Here is a 14,645-nt window from a genome sequence, read left to right as displayed (position 1 = left end):
GGCAGACTAAGGAATTCTTTCATCTCAGGCTAGATTTTGTAGCTGATGTTTATACTGTTAGTGCTGGAACACTGCAGCAGGTTGCCCAGGGAGGTGGTTGAGGCCCCAACCCTGGAGATATTCAAGGTGAGGCTGGAGAAGGCTCTGAGCACCCTGATCCAGTGGAGGATGTCCCTGCTGACTGCAGGGGGGGTTGGACTGGGTGGCCTTTGGGGCCCCTTCCAACCCAAACCACTCTGTGATTCTGTCATTCCCTAAAGCATTTCCAGGCTTCCCTCCAGACCCTTTCCTTTCTCCAGCAATATTCCTCTTCCCAAGGCAAATGGGATCAAGTCTCAAATACAAGCTGTCACCATGACACTCCTCTGCAGCACAGCTCAGGATGGCTGATGAGCTCCTGTCCCCCTGTGCCAGTCTCCAGCTCACTACTTGTCCAGGACCATTACAAATTGCCTCCAGATGTGCTTAGAGAAGACCAAGTTCTTCCTGCAGCTGCAGGTGATGGGCAGTGAGTGCTGACCTCTTTGTGCCATTGAGGTCTCCTCTTCAACAGCCTGGGGGCCTTTCAGGAAGGCAGACAAAGGTTTGAGCACCTGGCTAAGAGAGAACAGCTGCTCTGGGGATGGGTGCTGAAGGAATGGCAGGGATGGGAAGCCAGGAAGGCAGGGTTATTGAGACCACAGAAGGGGAACCAGGAGCACCAAGTCTATCTCAGGCCATTGCTGCAGAGCAGCAGGATGTGCAGTGGAGGCTCTGGAGCAGGGAGATCCTAAGCAGCTTGGAGCAAAGACACAGGGAGCCCCAGGCAGCTGACTGTGCAGGAGGGATGGGAGGCTGCAGCCAGAATCAGGTCCTTACCTTATTAGGGGATTTGAGTGGTGAGATAGCTATTTTATTTGGTGTCTGCTGTGGTGGTGTGCTCAGGGATGATCCAATGACTCCACTCTCAGAGATGGTTATTGTCTTTGGTGGTGTTCCTGGAGCAGACTGTGAAAGAACCCTACCTACAAACAATGAAGACACCATCAGCTCAGAGTCAGCCCTGTTCACACCCACTTCTCAAGCAAGCTTTTCTCTGCACATAGAACACCTGAGCCCTGCTGCTGAGAGTGTGACCAGCCAGGAGGGACATGGGCAAGAAGAAAATCATTGGCATTCTTGCCAGTAAAGAGGCAGTTTCCTCGTGCCTAAAACCCCCCAGATGCACCTTTGGCTTTCTGAGCCCTTCAGCTGAAAACTCCTTAAAGCCAGGGCAGCATCCTGAGGTGTGCAGCCCTCCTACGCACCTGCCTCGAGCACCAACACCCAGCTGGACTCTCCTAGGAACTCCCTGGGCTGCTGCCAGTGGCCAAAGAGACTGAACATCTCTGAGAGACTGCTTCCTTTGAAGTCCTCAGCCACCAGGAGTGAACCACCTGGCAGTGACCAAGGTGAAGCTGTTGGCTCTGCCTCCACTCACCCCTGAGGTTTTGCTGCTTCCCTGCCTTGTGCTGTGTGCTGAGTTTTCTTTTCACTGCCTAACAGCATCATGATCCTCCTGAGAACAGTTTGGTGGGGGGGGTTAGGATCCCTCTCTCTGCAAGCAAGCCTCATCTTCAAGCTGCCTGCTTTTACCTCCACAAAGCCCAGCAGCTCCAAATGCTGGCATCAGTCTTAGCAACACCAGAAGCCTCCCAGAGGGAAAAGCAGTTTCTTACCCAACAACACTCCTGCCTTTCTTTCCTAAGAGTGCTTGACCACTGGGGTAGTCCTTCAGCCCACCACCACCACTGAGCTTTCCTCTCAGACCCCCTTCTGTCCCAGCTTCTCTGTCAGCCACTCTCCTGCACTGCATGTCTCAAGACAAGCAACATAACACACAGCAGCCCAGGCTACTGGGGTGACAATTCAGTCAGCTGGAACTGACCAGCAAAAGCATCATCCAAGTGGGAAGCTGCCTTCAGCTGAGCTCTGTGTGGCTCTCAAATAGCCTAAGGAACAGTGCAGAGGGGCACCAGGAGCTGCTAAGACCACCTGCAAACCTGAAGAGTGTCAGTCTGGGGGGAATTCCACCAGCCACACTACTGAATGCTCTGAGGTTGTTTTCCCCTTGGTGGCACCTTTCCCTTTCTCACTACATCCCCTCTGCACCCCTTGGCATCAGCTTCCCCAGGAGAATCTCCTTGCTCACACTGCCAAGGTGCAGCTTGCAGGGGTGCCCAGGCAGTCAGAAACACTGGGGAGGCTGAGAGAAACATCCACAGCAATCCAGAGCACAACACCCACCTTACACCCTGCCCACAATGAGCACAGAACACAATCACAGAATCAACAAGGTTGGAAAAGACCTCAGAGAGCAGCAAGTCCAACCTGGCACCCAACACCTCCTGACAACCAAACCATGGCTCCAAGTGCCACATCCAATTTCCTCCTGAACACCTCCAGGGATGGGGACTCCACCACCTCCCTGGGCAGCACATTCCAATGGCTAACAACTCTCTCTGGGAAGAACTTTCTCCTCACCTCCAGCCTAAACTTCCCCTTGGCACAGCTTGAGACTGTGTCCTCTTGTTCTGTTGGTGGAAGAGACCAACCCCCAGCTGGCTACAACCTCCCTGCAGGGAGCTGGAGAGAGCAAGAAGGTCTCCCCTGAGCCTCCTCTTCTCCAGGCTAAGCAACCCCAGCTCCCTCAGCCTCTCCTCACAGGGCTGTGCTCAAGGCCTCTCCCCAGCCTCTTTGCCCTTCTCTGGACACATTCAAGTATCTCAATGTCCCTCTTAAAGCTGGCAAGCCACATTGGCTGCTTGGGGTGGCAAGAGGAAAAGCAGAGGTTTGAAAAGATTTGCCTCTCCAGCAGGGCAGCATCAACACCTCCCAGTGATGCTTCTCCCACAGGCTCAGGGGCAGGCACTGAGGAGTTTCCAACACAGTGAGTTATAAGCTGGGCAGTGGTGCACCTGGTGACATGCATGCTTGTAAATGTCAGGTAGGCAAGGGTGGATTTGGACCCTTCCTTCTGGAGGAGGCAGCAAGCTTCTTGGAGCACAGCCCTGTGAGGAGAGGCTGAGGGAGCTGGGGTTGCTTAGCCTGGAGAAGAGGAGGCTCAGGGGAGACCTTCTTGCTCTCTGCACCACAGAATGGAGGTTGTAGCCAGGTGGGGGTTGGGCTCTTCTCTCAGACCCCCAGCACCAGAACAAGAGGACACAGGGTGCCAAGGGAGGTTTAGGCTGGAGGTGAGGAAGTTCTTCATGGAAAGAGTTATTGGCCATGGGAATGTGCTGCCCAGGGAGGTGGTGGAGTCCCCATCCCTGGAGGTGTTTAGGAAGAGACTGGATTGAGGCCCTTGGTGCCATGGTTGAGTTGATCAGATGGTGGTGGGTGAGAGGTTAGACTGGATGGTCTCAAAGGACTCTTCCAACCTGGTTAATTCTACTCTATTCTGTCCTTCCAACCATGCTTTCTGGTGTGTCTCCTTTTTGTTTACCAGCCCTCATCTACTGCCAGATGAAAAAGTTGGGGCTGTGCAGCCTGGAGAAGAGAAGGCTCTGGGGAGATCTTGGAGCTGCATTTCAACAGCTGAAAGGAACCTACAGGCAGGCTGGGGAGGGGCTGTGGGGACAGGACAAGGGGCAATGGTTTGAAAGTGGAGCAGGGCAGAGTTAGGTTGGACATCAGGAGGAAGTTCTGCACAAGGAGGGTGGGGAGACACTGGAACAGGCTGCCCAGGGAGGTGGTTGAGTCCCCATCCCTGCAGACATTCAAGATTAGACTCCATGGGACCCTGGGCAGCCTGATCCAGCAGGAGGTGTCCCTGCTGCCTGCAGGAAGGTCGGACAAGATGACCTGGGAAGGTCCCTTCCAACCCCCTGCAGTCTGTGACTCTGTGACCAGGTGATGCAGCTCCAAGTGGCTCCTTTGGGGCTTTGTAAGTGGGTTTGGTTTGCTTGTTTGAGAAAGGGTAAAAGCTAGGGAGGAGAATGAGGGATCCCTCTTGCACCTGAAATACCAATTGGGCCTCAGGCTGCAGGCAAAGCTGACAACTCAAGGAAATGATTGCTTCAGTCCTGTGCCACTCTCTTGTGCCTAGCAAAGGTCTGAGTGCAGGAGACAGAAGCATCCTGTTTAAAAGCTCCTTGAGGCCCAGTCCTGCCCAGTCTTAACAAATGGTTACCTCTGTGGCAAAGGTTTTAGGCCTCCTGGGGTTGCTCACCCTGGAAGCAGTTAAAGGCATCTGTCAAAGGTCTGAGGGGGACTCTGGCTTCTCCTTTGGAGCTAATGATGCACTTAGCAAGGGACACATCAGGCCCACTGCTGCAAGCAGCTGCTGGAGGGGAGGGGAGAGGAGAGGTTAATCTAATGGTGCTTCTTTTTAAAGGAGGCAAACATGGCTTTGGTTCCCAAAGAGATAAACCTGCCATTGTTTGCTTGAACTACTCTCTCAGCCTCTTCTGTGGTGCTTCAAGAGGGGATTGGATGTGGCACTTGGTGCCATGGGTTAGTCCTGAGGTCTGTGGTGACAGGTTGGACTCGATCATCTTTGAGGTCTCTTCCCACCTTGGTGATTCTGGGATGCTTCTGCTCTGCCCTGGTGAGAACACACCTGGAAGACTGTGTCCAGTTTTAGGCTCCCCCAGCTCAAGAGAGTTACTGGAGAGAGTCCAACAGAAAGCTACAAGAGTGACTGGGGGACTTGGACATCTCTCCTGTGAGACAGCTGGAGGTGGTTAGTCTGGAGAAGGCTGAGAGGGGATCTTATCAATGTCTATACATATCTGAGGGGTGACTGGCAGGAGGGAGGTGCCAGGCTCTTTTCAGTGCTGCCCAGTGACAGGACAAGGGCAACAGGAACCAACTGGAACCCAGGAGGTTCCACCTCAACATGAAGAAACCTTTGTGGTGAAGGTGACAGCCCTGGAGCAGGCAGCCCAGGAAGGTTGTGGAGTCTCCTTCAGTGAAGGCTTTCAAACCCCACCTGGATGGGTTCCTGTGTGTGCTGCCCTGGGTGACCCTGCTGGGGCAGGGGGATGGGGCTCATTGTCTGGAGGTCCCTTCCAACCCTTCCCATTCTGTGATTCTGGTTGAAGTAGGGGAGCAGCTTAACAGAAACCACACAGCTTCACTCCCAACACTTCTGCATTGAAGTCCAGCTACAAAGGGGTACAAGTAGCACAAGAGCAGGTGCCTCCTTGCTCCCCTGGGTGCTCCTACAATGGACTGACAACTGCTTGCCTGCTTCTCAAGCAGCCTTTCCTCTCTTTGTGAGGGTCTTCCTCTTTCCCCTCCTCCCCAGGCTCCAGCCAGTAAAATCATCTTGGGAGTAAAGGCAAAACCCCATCCAATTCTGCAGTCCCCAAGGTAACTCTGAGTGAGCTGTGTGCAGAGGGACCAACAGCAGCATTCACCTGCTTCTACCAACAAAATTCACAGCTGATTGGTTGGGTTTTCTCCCCTCCCTTCCCCCCCAGTTGGCTTGAGGCACTCCCAAGGAGCAGCTACCATCACACCACGGACCCAGCACGACGCCTGCACCCAGCATGCCTTTGAGCAAGCCTTGAACAGCAAAACACCCACAAATGGTAAAGCAAACCAAGTCAAAGGAGTACAACCTGCAATGACTGGTGACACTTGAGTGGTCTGCCCTGTCACAGCTTTGCTATTGATTGGTTTTGCAAAGATCAGCTTGGTGATGACTGGGCCAGAAGTTGGGGTTCGAGTCTTCTTTGCGATCTGAAAGATGGAGGAGAGAGAGGGTCTCAGAGTAACCTGCAGCAGGTGGGAGCTGAGTTATCACTGTGCAGAACATCAGGAGTGCAAAAAGGGGAGGGGGGAGGGCAACACCTGCCCAACATGTCCTCATGGCTCATCTCACACTGCAGCCCTCTGGCTGGTCCTGCAGAGCTCAGGACATCACCCGTGGCGCTTCAGAGAGCCAAGCCTGCGAAGCAGGACGGCCCAAATCCCTTCCAGCCTTTCTTTCTTGGCTAGGGTTCCTTCCTCCCTGCAGACAAACCTCCTCCTCAAGGCCCTGCAGTGGGGTCCTACAAGCCATTGGTCCACACAGAAAACAAAAAAGTGCACAGCTCTCACTATCTGAAGCTCTGAAACAATAGGTTGCTCCTACTTAGGCCTCACCTTGAGTCCTGGGTCCTGTTCTGGCCTCCTCCATTTAAGAAGGACATTGAGATGCTGGAAGGTGTCCAGAGAAGGGCAGTGAGTGGGGACTGGTGGACAGCAGCTGAACATGAGCCAGCAGTGTGCCCAGGTGGCCAAGGAGGCCAGTGGCATCCTGGCCTGGGTCAGGAATAGTGTGGCCAGCAGGAGCAGGGAAGTCCTTGTGCCCTGTGCTCAGCACTGCTGAGGCCACAGCTTGAGTCCTGTGTCCAGTTCTGGGCTCCTGAGGTTAAGAAGGACATTGAGAGACTTGAAGGTGTCCAGAGAAGGGCAACAAGGCTGGGGAGGGGTCTGGGGCACAGCCCTGTGAGGAGAGGCTGAGGGAGCTGGGGTTGCTTAGCCTGGAGAAGAGGAGGCTCAGGGGAGACCTTCTTGCTCTCTCCAACTCCCTGCAGAGAGGCTGTAGCCAGCTGGGGGTTGGTCTCTTCTCCCAGGCCCCCAGCACCAGAACAAGAAGACACAGTCTCAAGCTGTGCCAGAGGAAGTTTAGGCTGGAGATGAGGAGAAAGTTCTTCACTGAGAGACAAACTGGCCACTGGAATGTGCTGCCCAGGGAGGTGGTGGAGTCCCCATCCCTGGAGGTGTTCAGGAGGGGATTGGATGTGGCACTTGGTGCCATGGTTTAGTCCTGAGGTCTGTGGTGACAGGTTGGACTTGATGAGCTCTGAGGTCTTTTCCAACCTTACTGATTCTATGATTCTCTTTTTTGTGCCAGCCAGGACAAAATTTGCCCCCTTGAGGGATTGAAATATGAGGACTCTGAAACATTTGCTGATCTCCCCAGCAAGAGAGATTGATTGGCCATTGTGCTGCCCAGGGAGGTGGTGGAGTCCCCATCCCTGGAGGTGTTCAGGAAGAGCCTGGCTGAGGCCCTTGCTGCCATGGTTGAGTTGCTCAGATGGTGCTGGGTGAGAGGTTGGACTGGATGAGCTCTGAGGTCTTTTCCAGCCTGGTTAATTCTGTGTTCCATACTGTGCTCTGTAACACCTCTCCAAGGTGCAGAACCACCTTTGTGACTCAAGCAGCTGGAGAGACCTCACTGGGGTGCAAAGCCCCAGAGCTGCCAGCTGCTCTGAAGAGCCTCAGCAAGCTGTGAGTGCTTGGAGGAAGGCCCTGAGGGGGCTGGACTCTGGGCTGTCCTACACAGAGCCCTATTTATAGAATTTGCTGACTGAAAACATCTCCTTCACAGCAGAGTAACACCAAAACATCCCAGGCATTCAGCAGCACAAACTGCAGTCCCCAGCTGCCCTGCAAAGGACACCAGTGAGGCTGTGGAGCTGCCAGCAGCACAGCCACAGCAGGGCCAGGGAAGCTGGAGTGCACACCTGAGTTGGCCTTCCCATGCCAGCTCTGGGTGCCTGAGCTGGGCCCAGGCAACAATAAGCAGCTCTGACAGCAGGCAGGGCCAGAAAGGAGCAGCAGAACAAGGAGGGGATGCTGCCCCTCTGCTGAGACCCCACCTGCAGCACTGCCTCCAGCTCTGGGGCCCCCAGCACAAGACAGACAGACTGCTGGAGAGGGTACAAAGGAGACCACGATGATGATCAGAGGGCTGCAGAAGCTCCCCTGTGGGGACAGGCTGGAAGAGCTGAGGCTGTTCAGCCTGGAGAAGGCTGCAGGGAGACCTCAGAGCAGCCTCCCAGTGCCTGAAGGGCTCCAGGAGAGCTGGGGAGGGACTTTGGACAAGGGCTGGGAGTGCCAGGATGGCTTTGAGCTGGGAAAAGGGAGATTGAGAGTGGAGATGAGGAAGAAATTGTTGAGAGTGAGGCTGGGGAGACTCTGGCACAGGTTGCCCAGGGAGGCTGTGGCTGCCTCCTGCCTGGAGGTGTTGAAGGCCAGGCTGGATGAGGCCTTGAGCAGGCTGGGGCTGGTGGGAGCTGTCCCTGCCCATGGTAGGGGGGATTGGAACTGGATGACCTTTAAGATCCCTCAACCTAACCCACTCTCTGAATCCTCCCCCTGAGAGCACTGGCAGGTGAATGTCTCTTGCCCAGAGATGCTGTGTTCAGGCCACAGGAGCTGCCTCACACAGCAGGAGGAAGGCTTCAAATGAAACAGAGAAGCCAAGGCTGTGGTCTTCCTTGAAGACACATTAACTGAGGGCTGGAAACAAGAGTGTTGGAAGAAGGAAGCTGCACTGCCAGCCTAGCTGACAAATCCACCTCCCAGCCCCCTGAGGGTCTGAAGGACTCAGCTCTCTCAGCCCACACCAAGGGGGCAGAGGAGCAAACATCTTCCCCCAGCACATTTTGAGGGGAAATTTTAAGCCCTGATAAGTTTCCCACCTTTCCTCTGCTTGATTTGCCATTCCTACTGCTGCAGTCAGCCCTGCCCTACCATGAGGTGTTACTGGAAGTGCTGCACTGAAGGGAGGGCAAAGTCTGGCTCAGAAGGCAATTAGCACCCCCCCAGGCCCAGCCAGCTCTGGGCAGCTGCAGTTGTTTCCCAGTAACACTCAATGACTGTGCTTGCATGACTTGCATGACCATGTGCAGATCACTAGCTGCCTGCAAACATCCTCTACTGCACAAACAACAACAGAAGTCAACCCCCCTCCCCCCCAAATGCTGCTCACCACAAGCCCACCCTGCTTCCCCCTGACTTGCAATGTCCTGCTCAAATAAACCCCCCCTTTGCTTTTTGGGTCAACTCTGCTCCTGAAGGGAGTTGAACAGAAGGGCTTGGAGCACCTCTCCTATGGAGGCAGCCCGAGAGGGTTGGGGTTGTGCAGGCTGGAGAGGAGAAGGCTCCCAGGAGACCTTCTGGTGGCCTTCCAGAATCTGCAGGGGGCTGCAGATAGGAGGGGGGGGGGGGCTGGAGCAGAAGTAGAAGTGGGGAGCTGGAGATTGGCTGTGAGGAAGAAGTTGTTGGGCAGGAGGGTGGTGAGAGCCTGGCCCAGGCTGCCCAGGGAGGTGGTGGAAGCCTCCTGGCTGGAGGTGTTTGCAGCCAGGCTGGAGGTGGCTGTGAGCAAGCTGCTGTGGTGTGAGGTGTCCCTGCCCATGGCAGGGGGTTGGGGCTGGCTGAGCCTTGAGCTCCCTTCCAGCCCTGACAGTTCTGTGAGTCTGTAATGAGTGAACCCCCCTCAGGGCTCAGGAAACAGGGCAAACATTGGCTGCAGGTGATGAACAGCCCTTGGTCCTCTGGCATACTCCTGCTCTCCCTTGCTGCCAAGTCAGCCTTGCTGAGGAGCTGGTAACTCCAGCTACCTGTGAAAGCCTTCTAGGCACTGGGGGGAAAGTTTGCTACTGCTGGAGGGACCAGAGGTGAGCATTGAGGTGACAGAGTGCCCCCTGTGATGCTTCAGCAGGAGCAAGCTCTCTGGAGCCCTCAGCCACTGCCTGGAGGACCCACAAGAGGCCTAAGGTCACCTCAGGCAGCAGAAGCAGCTTAAGGTCAGCCCTCTGCCCATGTAAGCCAAGCACCCTCTCTGCAAGTTATTTTGCATCAGACTGCTGGAATCTTTCCTGGGGCAAGAGGCTGGGACCTAAGGAAATGATCTTCAGGGGCACACAGCAGCCTTCCCCCTGCAGAAGGCAAGAGACTGACCTGCAAGCAGCTGCATTGAGGGGGTCACTATGGGAGCTCCCAAACACCTCCCTCCAAAGAAGACAAAGCAGCAAGTGCCTAGGGCTGGCCTCAGCTTCCAGCTGTCCCAGGGAGCTCTCACCAACTCAACAGCCACACTCTGCTACCACACTGTAAGTCCACTCCATGGGGGCCAGCCCCTAGGGAACTGTGACAAGTCCAGCCTGGGCCTGCAGGAAGAGGAGAGCCTGCTCCTGAGAAGGTGGAAAAGCTGAGCTAGGAAGAGGAGCTTGCTCTGAGGGTAAGGAGCACACCAGGGCACTCCTCTGTGAGCAGATGAAGCCACAGGCATGGCAGAGCAGTTGTGCCCCTGCAAGAGCCACTCACCACACCAAGGCAGGCTCAAGTTAGACTAGCTCAGTGACAGCAACAGTGATGGGTCTGGACATCTGGCTGGAGAGTCATCTGCAAGGTCAGCCTCCTGCTGAAGGCACTGGGGCTGAGGCAGCACAGCAGCAGAGCTGCTTTGGAGCCTGCACACAGCCAGCAGCCACAGGCTGGGAGCAGAGCCACTTGCTCTCTGGTTTTGCCAGACAAGAGCAAGCAGGCTGGAAGAGACCTCCAAGGTCATCAAGTCCAAACAATCACCCAACCTTAACTAACAGAATAGAATAAACCAGGTTGGAAAAGACCTTTGAGATCATAGAATCAATAAGGTTGGAAAAGACCTCAGAGCTCATCAAGTCCAACCTGTCACCCAACCCCTCTTGACAACTAAACCATGGCTCCAAGTGCCACAGCCAAGCCACTCTTGAACACCTCCAGGGATGGGGACTCCACCACCTCCCTGGGCAGCACATTCCAATGGCTAACAACTCTCTCTGGGAAGAACTTTCTCATCCAACCTATCACCCAACACCACCTAATCAACTAAACCATGGCACCAAGCACTCCATCCAGTCTCTTCCTAAACCCCTCCAGTGATGGGGAATCAACCAGACCATGGCACCAAGTGCCTCTTCCAGGCTCTTCTCCAGGGGCATTGACTCCACCACCTCCCTGGGCAGCTCATCCCAGCGGGCAACCTCTCTTTCTGGGAGGAACTTTTATCTACACATCCACTTTGGTCCACACACCCAGGCTAGGGGTTTCAACTCAGCCAGGACAAGCTGCCAAGGGACAGTAAAAGACAATCTCTGCATGAACATAGTATCATTCAGGGTTGGAAGGGACCACAAGGATCATCTAGTTCCAACCCCCCTGCCATGGGCAGGGACACCCCACACTAGAGCAGGCTGCCCAGAGCCTCATCCAGCCTGGCCTTAAACACCTCCAGGGACAGGGCCCCAACCACCTCCCTGGACAACCCATCCCAGGGCTTCACCACTCTCATGGGGAAGAGCTTCCTCCTCCCCTCCAGCCTGAATCTCCCCACCTCCAGCTTCATTCCATTCCCCCTAGTCCTATCACTGCCTGAGATCCTGAGCAGTCCCTCCCCAGCCTTCCTGGAGCCCCCTTCAGATACTGGAAGGCCACAATGAGGTCACCTCAGAGCCTTCTCTTCAGACTGAACAGCCCCAACTCCTTCAGTCTGTCCTTGTAGGAGAGGTGCTCCAGCCCTCTGCTCATCCTCCTGGCCCTTCTCTGGACACCTTCCAGCACCTCCACATCCCTCTTGTAATAGGGGCTCCAGAACTGGAGGCAGTACTCCAGGTGAAGCCCAAGGCCCTGCCACGTTTGGCACCTCCTAGCCTCAGAGCTCTACACCTGGAGTCAGAGAGGCAGCAGATTCCAAGCGCCACTGTGCTCAGCTGTGCCTCTTCTCCAGTGCTGAGGTTTCAGACCTCACAATGAGATCACAGCAAGGCCAAACAAGTCTCTCTAATGACCTGTGAAGCCTGTGCAGCAGGGAGGACGCAAAGAGAACTGAAGAGGGCTCTTTGTCATCTACTCTTTCAACAATCAACTTTGCAGCAGCCAGGGGAGCTGCTGTGCTGCCTTGCATCTGCAAGAGCTGACTCACAAACCTGCAGGAGATTCAGAGACTGGTTTAGGTTGGAAGTGACCTCAAAGATCATCCAGTTCCAACACCCCTGCCATGGGCAGGGACACCTCACACCAGCCCCAGCTGGCTCAGGGCCTCATCCAGCCTGGCCTTCAACACCTCCAGGGAGGGGACAGCCACAGCCTCCCTGGGCAACCTGTGCCAGAGTCTCCCCAGCCTCACTCTCAACAATTTCTTCCTCCTCTCCACTCTCAATCTCTCCTCTCCCAGCTCCAAGCCATTGTTCCTCAGCCTGGCACTCCTAGCCCTTGTCCAAAGTCCCTCCACAGCTCTCCTGGAGCCCCTTCAGGTACTGGAAGGCTGCTCTGAGGTCTGCCTGGAGCCTTCTCTTCTCCAGGCTGAACAGCCCCAGCTCTCCCAGCCTGGCCCCACAGGGCAGGTGCTTCAGCCCTCTGGATCCTCTCCAGCAGCTCCAGGTCCTTCTTGTACAGAACTGTCTGAGCAGAGCAGAGCAGAGGGGCAGAATCCCCTCCCTGTGCTGCTGCTCTCCCTGCTCTGGCTGCAGCTCAGCACACAGCTGCCTGCTGGGCTGCCAGGGACCAGTGCTGGCTGCCTTACACAAGGCTTCACAGCCTCCTTTGCCACTTGTTCCAAGGTTAAGAGGCTTGTTGGGGATGGAGGGGGAAATGAGCCAGGGCCTCCAAGCAAGGGTTACCTCCCCTCAGCCCTGACAAGGCAGACCCTCACTGACCCCATCTCTCTGATACTTTGGAAGCTTCCCACAGGAAAAGGCAGTGCCTGGGAAATGCTAATTGCCATCCTCCTCCCTGCAGTCCTGGGTCTTTGGAACCCATGGAACTTTGCCTTCCTGCATTTTTCTGCAGCTCAGGGAGCAGATCCCCCTGGAAACCATGCTAGAGCACAGAGCATGGAAGGAGGTGAATGGTGACAGCCAGCAGAGCTTCACTGAGGGCAGATGGTGCCTGACAAGTTTGGTGGCCTCAGTGAGTTTGCAGATGACACTAAACAGGGTGGAAGGGTTGAGCTGCTTGAGGGCAGGAAGGCTGTGCAGAGGCATCTGGCCTGGCTGGCTGGATGGGCTGAGGTCATTTGTGTGAGGTTTAACAGAGCCAAGTGCCAGGTCCTGCACTTGGGACACAACAACCCCATGAAGGCTCCAGGCTTGGGGCAGAGTGCCTGGAAAGCTGCCCAGCAGAAAAGGACCTGGGGGTGCTGGTTGAGCTGGCTGAAGAAGAACCAGCAGTGTGCCCAGGTGGCCAAGAAAGCAGAAGGAGGGAAGTGATGGTGCCCCAGTGCTCAGCCTGGTTTCAGATTTGGGCCCTGCACTCCAGCCAGGACATTGAGGGGCTGGAACTGGTCCAGAGAAGGACAACGAAGCTGGGGAAGGGTCTGGAGAACAGGGCTCGTGAGGAGCAGCTGAGGGAGCTGGGGGTGTTTAGTGTGGAGAAGAGGCTGAGGGGAGACCTCATTGCTCTCCACAGCTCCCTGAGAGGAGGTTGGAGCCAGATGGGGGTTGGTCTCTTCTCCCTAGTCTCAGGTGACTGAATGAGAGAAAATGGCCTAAAACTGTGCCAGGGGAGTTAGGTTGGAGAGGAGGAAAAGTTTCTTTGCTGCCAGAGTGGTCAGGGATGGGAACAGGCTGCCCAGGGAGGTGGTGGAGTCCCCATCCCTGGAGGTGTTCAGGAAATGTGAGGCCATGGTTTGGTGGCCATGGTGGTGTTGGGTTGACTCCATGACCTTAGAGGGCTTTTCCAACCCAAACTGTTCTAGGCTGTGGTTAGTGCTGGTGAAAAAGGAAAGAGCAACTGATGCAATGCATCTGGACTAGTGCAAAGTGTTTGACACCATCCATGACATCCTTGTCTCCAAAGGGGAAAGACAGAGACTTCAAAGGTGGGCAACTCAGTGAGCAGGGAAGTGGCTTGATTGTACTCAAAGAGTTGTAGTCAATGGCTTCATCCTCAAGTGGAGGCCAGTGATGAGTGGTGCTCCTCAGGGCTCAGTACTGGGACCAGTGCTGTTTAACATCTTCATCAGCAACATGGACAGTGGTACTGAGGCACCCTGAGCAAGTTTGCCAGGGACACCAAGCTGTGTGGTGTGGCTGACATGCTGCAGGGAAGGGATCCAGCAAGTGGGACCTGGACAGGCTCAAGAAGTGGGCCCATGCCAGCCCCATGAAGTTCAAAGCCAAGTGCAAGGTCCTCTACCTGGGTCAGGGCAATCCCAAAAACAAATCCTGGCTGGGTAGAAGATGGCTCAAGAGCAGCCCTGAGAAGCAGTTAGGGGTGCTGGTGGATGGAAAACTCAATGTGAGGTAGCAGTGTGGCATCTTAGCCCAGAAAGCCAACTGTATCCTGGGCTGCATACCCAGCAGTGTGGGCAGCAGGTCAAGGGTGGGATTCTGCCCCTTGGCTCTGCTCAGACCCCACCCAGAGTCCTGTGTGGCCTCCAGCATATGAAAGACAGATCTACTTGAGTGGGTCCAGAGGAGGCCATGAGGATCAAAGAGCAGGAGCACCTCCAGCTGGGACAGGCTGAGAGAGCTGGGGCTGTTCAGCCTGGAGAAGACTCCATGGAGACCTTATGGCAGCCTTCCAAGGGGGCTACAAGAAAGCTGCTGGGGAGGGACTTCACACAAAGGCCTAGGGTGACAGAACAAGGGGGAATGGCTTCCAGCTGGAAGAAGCTGGATTCAGATGAGACATGAGGTAGAAATTCTTCCCCATGAGGGAGAAACTCTTTCCTGTGAGGGTGGTGAGGCACTGGCCAAGGTTGCCCAGGAAAGCCACGGAGGGGAAGTGTTCCAAAGCCAGGCTGCACCCTGAACAACCTGGGCTAGTGGAAGGTGCCCCTACCCATGGCAGGGGGCTGGAACTAGGTGAGCTGTAAAGTCCCTTCCATCCCAAACCAGTGCATGGTGTGATGGTATGACCACACC

General features: G+C 55.3%; 1 protein-coding gene across 4 annotated transcripts in view; it reads right to left on the bottom strand.

The window, feature by feature from the left end:
* Window positions 1-14,645, bottom strand: part of LIN54 (lin-54 DREAM MuvB core complex component) — a 68,374-nt gene that overhangs the window by 28,510 nt on the left and 25,219 nt on the right. For 3 of the 4 annotated variants that reach the window (XM_068168014.1, XM_068168012.1, XM_068168013.1), the window contains exons 3-4: window positions 5,586-5,706; window positions 859-1,004 (exon numbers count right to left, since the gene is read on the bottom strand). The exons of the other annotated variant lie outside the window; for it this stretch is intronic. In XM_068168014.1, coding sequence (XP_068024115.1) covers window positions 859-1,004; window positions 5,586-5,706 — 267 coding nt within the window. The remainder of the gene's footprint in view (window positions 1-858; window positions 1,005-5,585; window positions 5,707-14,645) is intronic. 4 annotated transcript variants of the gene reach the window in all.

The sequence above is a fragment of the Melanerpes formicivorus genome, unplaced genomic scaffold, assembly GCF_026170545.1.
Source record: "Melanerpes formicivorus ecotype bairdi unplaced genomic scaffold, bMelFor1.0.p_v2 SCAF_129, whole genome shotgun sequence".
Lineage (NCBI taxonomy): Eukaryota > Metazoa > Chordata > Aves > Piciformes > Picidae > Melanerpes > Melanerpes formicivorus.
Note: the sequence above shows the minus strand (reverse complement) of the source record. Positions and strands in the feature narration are given on the sequence as shown.